We start from the raw sequence: 8,984 nt of genomic DNA on the forward strand, positions 1-8,984 counted from the left end.
ACAAAATACACACAGATACCGGCATGCATATCTTACTCCATAGGGTGTTGCCACTGTCCAACTCACTGTGTCTAGAACAGATGAGACAGAGATTGAGTAAGAAATATTCAATCCCTTAAGAAATATCAAATAGATGATGGAACAGCAACATTCAAGGTTTTAAAGTTACAAAACCTATACTCTTTAATGAACTGATTTTCATTTTTATCACCTCAGTTCTTGCTCACAAGAAGACAGATCTTTACAAAACACCACATCACAATGACAGAGCTTTCCCTTCTGCAGTTCTATTGTCAAATGTTTAATATTATTTTTATTTACCTTCTCCCAGTAAGATTTGCTTTATTGCCGTCAGTTTTTAAAATGCCTAGACATGGATATTCTAACATGCTTCAAAATATATATAATGTCTTCCTTTCTTCCTCCATTCCTTTCTTCCTTCCATGCATTTATTCAGAAATTGTTTACTGAGAAGATACAGTGGGCTTAAAGTTAGGGGTGAAGAAAAACCATCTACATGCTATCACGTAGATCACAAAACAATGTAGTAAATGTCTTCATAGAGAAGACAAGACACTCCCCTGGGGAGTTGAAGAAGTGCTCACCACTGAGGTGGCAACATCTAGAGGATGATTAAAATTCTGACAGGTGAAGAAGGGGCCAAGAGAAGAATACCGCATGCAGAAGACTAGCGTGAGCAAGGTCATGAGAGATGAGGGATCATGCTGTAGTGCATGGTGATACAAGGTCTTAAGTGGCAGGATTAAAGTTTGTGTGATGGGGAGTGGAAAGAGAGGAAATCTGGGCAAATAGGTGCATCTTTGGAAAATGCCTCGGATACCACCTCAAAGACTTTGGATTTTATTTGTAGAAGGAGAAAGACCCAAAGGAGAAACCCTTAGAGTTTAGGGTCATGATTTTGACAATAACACTGGTCTAAACTTTGCTTAATGATCTTCCTTCACTTATGAAAGAGGTCAGAACTAAATGAACAGCTAACCTCACTGTCCCAGTATGGGTGTGTGCTATTCATTTTTGCATTCTCACCTACCCTCCTTAGGCTCCTGTTATCCTTCCCCCTGGCATCTCCAGCAAAGGGAGTTATCCATCCAGTTCAGGTCCAACACTTGTACAGAAATTGCAGTGTTTTCAGCTGAGTTTTCCAATTTTGGAGATAATTTGTGCAAGTTGCAATTTTGACATTTGCAAGTGTATACAATAGAACTGTTGTTTAAATGGGCTTTTGTAGTAAGTGCACAATTTGGAATCAGGCACAGTTTGCATTTTCTGCCAATTATCTGTGCTACCATCAACCCCAAGACAAAGGTAGAAGTAAGTGGGCTAAAATGGTGAAAGCAAGAAGTCTACACACCCACTCCTGTTTCATTTGATTCCTGCCAAAGTGTTGGTTTGAAAGAAAAGTACATTTTAAATAACAACCAACACATACAATGGCACCATGTGCCTCACGTCATTCTAAGCACTTAATATATAGTAAAGAATTTAATCCCCACTACAACCCAAAGAGATTTTTAATTTTACTACCCCAATTTACAGAGGAGGAAACCTGGTAGTTAAGTAATGTGCTCGGGATTATCCAGTTAATAAATGAAGGAACCAGTATTTAGATCCAGGTGTTCCTGGCACCAGCGGTCATACTGTCTCTCTGTATGTCTTTTATCACACAGGCTTACTGATGCCCCAGTTCAAATTGTCTTCCAAAACATGGCCATCCCTATATGTAACAAAGGTGATTTCCCTTTCCTCAGTGCTTCCACTAGAACTAGGTGGCAGCATCCTTTCAGAAAGCATCAGTTTCTTACATCCATGACAGAGCTTGCCCAGAGGAAAGAGTGCTGTCTTAAGAGCTGCATTCCCAGCTGCTTTTAATCCTGGCACTGCCATTTGCTTGCTGTGTGGTCCTGTTCAAGTTCCTCTAAGCCTCTGTTTCCCCATGTGTATTGGGGCGTGGGGTGTGTGTGTACACTATATAATTCCAATGGATTTTTTTAGGTCAAATAATTGATGATTCTGTAAGCTTACCAAAACAAATACGGTTGAAATTTTTCAACTTAACTTATTTATCAATTTCAAATTGAAAATGCCATGTTTTCTCATAGACGATGAAAAACCTCACAAGGAAGAGAGTTAAGTGCATGCCAAGTAGAATTGAGAGAGTAATAATATCCTCAGGAGAAGTTTAATAAAGTTTTCCTGGAGGTAAACATCCTCTAGAACAGTGGTGGGCAAACTATGGCCCATAGGTTTTTATGTCTTTAAAGGGTTAACATTTTCAAAAGAAAATTAATATATTGTTATGAATAATATTCACATGAGTGTGCAATTCAAATGTCAGTGTCTATAAATCAAGCTTTCTTGGAATCCAGTCACACCCACTTATTTACGCATTGTCCATGACTGCTTTCACACTACAATGGCAGAGTCTAGTAATTATGACAGAGATGGTATGTCTCCCAATGCCTCAAACATCTGCTCTCTGGCCCTTTGCAGGAAAAGTTAGCTGACCGTTGCTCTAGAATCTAGATCCTTTAGGAACTTCTGATTTTAGGATTATTGTCAAGGCTATTGCTTAAAAGAACCTCATAAGTTTGTGAAAACAACTTGGCATCAGTATATTCTACTGCAAAAATTACATATATGGCATGTCTATGAAAGAAATTCATAAAGCAAAATCAGGCATTTAAAATAAAGTATTATTTGTTGTGCATTAACAATTACTGTGAGAACTGTGCAGATTATTTCTACAACCAAACTATTTCCAATTGGGGTTGGATATGTATGTAAAGTAACTTTGGTGATATACAAAGGTGTTTCATTTATTTTGATTTGATTTCTAGTTTAAGAAATGTGAAATCCAATGCATAATAATCAAAACATCGTATGTACCTCATAAACATATACACCTACTGTGTACCAAAAAAAGTAAAATTAAAAAATAAAGTAAAAGAAATGTGAAATTCAGTTTAACATTAAAATTGCATCCAGAATAAGTATCAGTTACTCCAATTCGGTGAATAACATAATGTTCCAGTTTGCTGTATACATTGTTGCACTGATGCTCTGGAAGAACTGATTGTTTAGGTGTAAAGTCCAAAATATCTGGATGAAGGTTAAAAATTCAGGCATAAGACTAGTACAAAAACTGACTACATGTTTTACTCTCTGATCAGATATTTGGCTTAATTGACTTTGGAACTTGACATTTAATTTCCTGGAGGTATACAAGCCCAAACTCATCCTGTACCTTTGTAATGAAATCCCTTAAATAGTAACAGATAAAAATACTTGTATATAGTTACAGAGACATAAATGGTTAACAAGTCATTTATTTGACACTCTGGAAAATGAGATGTTCTGGATAATTAAAATTATTGGATAACTGAAGGTTATTATTCTATAGGAATCATGCAATATAAATTATTTTGAAGTGTAATTAATATTTTCCTGACTTCTTTTAAAGATTATGTTGAGCATGTTTTAGTCTTTCTTGATAACTTATATATTATTGTGAGTGTAAATTATTGTAGTATGTGTAATATTATACCATGCTACAATTATGTTCTCGGAGTCTATTAAGACAGGTGGGAATGCTTGCCTCTATATTAAATGACTGTAGATTCTTGTGCTTTTAAGTTCAGACTTTTCTGTGTCGTTTTGTGGGCTCCTTTGCTATTGGTTTTCACCTGTCAATTTTCTCAGTGCCTGTGCCTCTATAAATATTTCCCCTTCCTTGCCATCTGTGATTTGAAAATGAGTGGGAATCTTTTGAGTCCTTTGTCAAAAGACAGTTCTCTATCAGGGAGAGCACAGAAGCCTCTGAGCAGCAAACTATATGGGCTTTGCAACAGACAGTTCTTTCTCTAAGAGGCCTTTTCTGCCTCTTGTTGAGTTTGTGGTAGTCTTCTGGAGTGATGATCTTGCCAGAAGACAAATCTCTGGAGCAACAGAATCATACTAAATACATTGGAAATTTCACTTTTGATTAAAGCAAAGTGTTATAGTTTTGCTTACTTTTATACAAGATAAAGAATGCTATGAGCCTAGTTTTCATCTACAGAGGGTCAATATTAGGCTTAATAAATAGATTACTTGGAACAATGATTGATATAACTAATTCTTGTATTTACTTGAATTCATTGTCTCCACTTTTGGAATGCCTGTATTGCGGTTTGTACCATTTATCTTCCATCCACACAGTGCCATGTGTGTGCCCTGAACGTTACTGTAATGATTTTGCCTTCACGTTTTGTCAGTATCCACACAGGTGTGCCACACTCCCAGCAAGGCAGCATATGCAAATCTGAATTTCTCAAAACAGTGAATGAATTGTGTATAATGTGACTTTCAAATCAAATTTAAATTCCTTTAAATAACACAGTCCGCTAACATTTCACATTGCTTCCTATACTTCGACAGACTTGCAATGCAGTTTTAAGAACACTTCTTATATACAAAATGAGGTACATCTGTGCACATGTGTCATAGAAAGTTGGATCTGTTTCTATAAAAGGGAAAAACTGAGCAGATCTATTAATGATGATCTTGTTTGCAGTTTTACAAAAAAAACATGATCATCTGTTTGAACCAACTCCTCTTTATTCTTTTAGAGGCATCGTTTTCCAGCTAAGTGAGAAATTATATACTTCAATTTCACACATATGGGTCATTTGTTCCCATGTTACACACATTTCCAAATAGATACCAGTCTTACTTATAATTTTGATTAAATGGCAGTTATGATCATGTTGCAGCAGGTTTGGCTGGCAAATGTTTATCCTTCAAATAGAGCTATAGACAAAAGCCTAATTAATGGAATTGTTAACAGCAGTTTCCTATTTGCAAACATTAGTCAACTACATCTTCAGCAATAATTAACATGCCTCTTATTCTCCTTGTGTCATCTAACTAATGTTTGTGTCATATATATTCTTCCTTGTAGGAATCGCAACATCTGACCCCAGGATTCACCTTACAAAGTAAGTGGTTTTGAAAAATCCTTCTTAGTCCAAACATCCATGTTCTCTGTTCCCTAATTTTTTTCCTTTTTCCTACTTAAAATCATTACAAACATGAAAAGAAGAACAATAACAAAAAGTTCTTTTTAATTGTTTAAGTTTTTAGGCTTCTCAGAAATAAAGTTTAGGAAAGAGGCAAAGTTTGTCTTTCTGCTACTTGGCCTTTTCTCACTAACATAATGACTTCCGCAGTCCTCGTCATGATATATATAATTGGTTCCTTTTTTTTTTTCTTTAATCTGTTACTCGTAGATCTCAAAGAAGGGTAACTCGGGTTGGAGCTGCCATGTTTGGAGATCAATTTAATTCAGCAATAAGTCATTTGACAGTAGAAAACATAACAGTAATTGTTGTATATATTTTCTTTTCATGAGTGCGAAATGACCCAACCACCAGGAGCTTCCTTACTTAAAAAAATAGTCAGGTATCTTTTCAAATCGGTGGGAGTAGTTGGATTTTCAAATTAGGCCTTTGTTGGGATATTTTGGCAAGGAAACAGCTGGTCTCCAAGTGCTGGATCTAATCTATGTTCTCTCCTCTGCGTCCTTGAAACTATGAATCTTGACTCATAATAATATGTAGTTTGGTTGGGGTGGGGAGAGAATCAGATTTCCCATTGTCTTAGTCTGCTTGGGCTACTATAACAAATACTATAACCAACATGGCTTGTAAACAACAGAAATTTATTTCCCATAGTTTGGGAGCCTCAGAAGTTCGAGATCAATGCACAGCATAAAGGGCATCTTGTGAGGGACCATTTCCTCATAGAAAGCTATTTTCTTACTCTAATCCCACATGGTAGAAGGGGTGAGGGGTCTCTCTCAGGCCTCTTCTTATAAGGGCACTAATCCCATTCATGAGGGCTCAACTCTCATGTCATGATCCCCTCCCCAAATACCCATATCCTAATACTATCACTTTGGGGGTGAGGATTTTAGCATATTAATTTTGGAGTGATACAAACAGATTATAGGACCCATAACAAGTAAGTAACAGTAAAAGTTAATGAGATCACCATTAGGCTCTCTAAGTTTGTAAATACAGACCAGGTCAATACCTGGGATATGAAAACAACTGTGATTTCAGTGAAAAAGGAAAACTCTAGATGGCTTGTTTCCCACATTTTAACTAGTTGTTCAAACGCTGTATAATATCAGCTAAAGACATTATTGTACACAATATTCAGTCACCACTGACTGGGATGGACGAGGGAATCTAAGCAGCCATGATTGGACATGAAATGTTGAGTGGATTGCTATGGCCAGTCAGCCCAAGACCTCACTATTTGCAGGTCATCAGGCGCCTGTATATTAAAGACAAACAAGGGCATCCAGGAAGAGCTGGAATAAGATATTACATGACGATAGGTTGAAGTTCAGAAGCCAGGGCCCTGCAGTTCACTCAGCACTGTCTTCATTTTTTATTAATGCTAACTGAAGGAGGAGTTTGGAGAAACCAATTTCCTCAGATTAACTATTGTAGATTTTCTAATATCCATTTGTCCAAGAGAGTATCAAGGGAGTATTATTTCTCTCACAACTTCTTTTGTACCTAATAATAGAAAATGGAAGTCAAATTTTGTGTAATAGGCACATACTTAGACTTTTTCAAAATGAAATAATTTATGACATTCAAGTGGCCTAATGGCACCCTTGAAGTGAATTGCTCACCTTTTGGAAGATCATGAATAATTGCATAAAACAACTGGGAATGACTCCCAAATAGACTGAGGATTTGAGAAAGTAAGTGGCATTTCTACATTCTTGGTGCAGGGCAGTAGCAAAGCCCCAAAGGCCTGACCCCATCAGTGGTTCATTTATTTGCTTTTCTAGACTGATCTGGGCCTTCTAATTCAAAGTTCAATTTCAACAACCAAGAATTCTCAATTTTAAGAAGCAAGAAAAAACAAGAGAAGGGGATAATAAAACCATAATCCCGATTTAAGGACCAAATTATATGAAAACACAAAAATCAAAGTCATCTTTGATGCTGTATATTTTAGCTTTTCCATTAATCACATTTTGAACTGCACTCCCCCTTGTTATTCTAGGATATAATAGATCTAATCCTCCCTGCCTTCACACTAGTCTCACTTCATCCCCATTAAAAGTCAGTAAGATTCACACACACACACACACACACGCACTTAGAAAATCAACACAAGTTTCCAAACTTGGAAAAAATATAAAAATATATTTTCCTGTGTAAAATTATTCCTAAAGCAAGAGTATTAGGCTCCCACTGTGAAATATGCTGCTTGCTATATATACCGTAGAATGCAATGTTTCAGTAGTTTGTAACTAACAGAAATAAACTTGTCAATTGTGGTTTATAGTTAGAGGCTACATTTCCAGAGAACAGCACTTCACAGCACAGTAATATATAGTGTAGTCAATACAACTAAAATACTCTATAGGAAGCATCAGTAAAACTAGAAGACACTGAGTTCATTTTATGAATGAGGTCCTCTCTTTTTGTCTGTTTAATCTGAAGTCCAAGCACTGTCCATCAGATTTTAGCTGGAATAAGTTTCCTTCTTACGGTAGGGTATGGGTTTAACATAGGACAGATCAGAATTGTAATAAGGTTTTTTTTATTTTTAGCTTCCAAATTATTGGCTTAGCCATTACTATCATTCTCCCACATTTAACTACGGTGTGCTTTTTAAGCCACCTCCTAGGATTTTCCATTTGGCAGGGCAATCCTCCAGGTGATTAAGATCGTTCTGAGTGTAAACAGACTGCTAATGTCTGCACCTTGGTGAGAAGCAGCCTGTAAGTCAGCCGTGATACAGGAAAGACCCAAGGCCAGAAAGTGTCCTAAGCACACTCCTGACACTTAGTGCAGTAAAGAGAGATTAGAGTCTTGTAAAACAGAATCCCTTAATTACTGGGACACTTCATTACTTTTCCTCATCTTGGCCTGTTTTCCCTGGTTGACAAAACGCAGATCTTCCATTGAAGTATGCATTGTTTATAAGGATTATACACATGGGCACCAGGTCTGAAAACATTGGCCACAGTGTGCCTGAGTATAAACTTGGAACTAGCCAGTCTCCCTCTTTCTTTTTGACAATTACTGCTGTCTCTGACCCTGACCCCAACAATATGACTGGCTTTTTGGAAAACTGGGTATTTTCCTTCTCAGTGTACTCCATTGGCATACAGTGCTTTTTATCAGTGTCCATTCATGCCATGACATCCTACCTGCTTCAGCTGGAACTCTGAATGCTTATGAGGCAAGAGTACTGAATTGGGGAAGTTTGGAGACCTAGGTTTAATCCCCTCCTTTGTGTCAGTTGTGGTATTGTGGGGGAAAGCACTGACCTAGTATACAGAAGATATGAGGTTAAATCACAGGAGAATTTATTTTTATTTTAAACTATACAGACAGAGTCTCTTAAAGGGAATTAAACAAATTAATGAGTATATGTGTCTACCCATGCAGCTACACCAACAAACACTTGTCAGTGTTCAAATTTAAGCAGTTATACTTTTAGTAATTAAATCTAGCAACATAAAATACATTTAACTTTAATCATCAATACTTTCTGGAGGAGAAAAATTGGTCTCCCACCCCTCAGCCTCTATGATTCTGAGCTATGTTACAGTCTTGGAACAGGCCCCACCTAGGTCTTCTAAATCAAACGATGTTTCTAATCTCCCCCAAAAATGTCTCTGTCCCAAAAAACAGGGTGAAGCATGGGCATAAGAAGGTGAAACTGTGATTTTCACGGCTATGGAATTGTATGTTTACACAGTAATATCATGTCTGTCTATTCTGTCTCAAAGAGATCTGTTTATTTCAAAGACAAGATTCAGGGTCTGAATGGACTCACCAGACATTGTGTTACTTTGTAGTTTTTCTTTTTCTTCTCCCCCTCCCCCGCCCCCTCCCCTGCCCTGTCGCTCCCCAAGACAGAGTCTCACTCTGTCCCCCAGGCTGGAG

The 8,984-nt window shown here is 37.2% G+C and overlaps 1 protein-coding gene across 1 annotated transcript in view; it reads left to right on the forward strand.

Moving 5' to 3' along the window:
- AFF2 (ALF transcription elongation factor 2) overlaps positions 1-8,984 on the forward strand; it is a 402,781-nt gene that overhangs the window by 233,724 nt on the left and 160,073 nt on the right. Inside the window, exon 6 of the mRNA XM_017882824.1 lies at positions 4,961-4,997. Within this exon, the coding sequence (XP_017738313.1) occupies positions 4,961-4,997 (37 nt within the window). The remainder of the gene's footprint in view (positions 1-4,960; positions 4,998-8,984) is intronic.

This window comes from Rhinopithecus bieti, unplaced genomic scaffold (genome assembly GCF_001698545.2).
Source record: "Rhinopithecus bieti isolate Rb0 unplaced genomic scaffold, ASM169854v2 scaffold_13744, whole genome shotgun sequence".
Taxonomy (NCBI): Eukaryota; Metazoa; Chordata; class Mammalia; order Primates; family Cercopithecidae; genus Rhinopithecus; species Rhinopithecus bieti.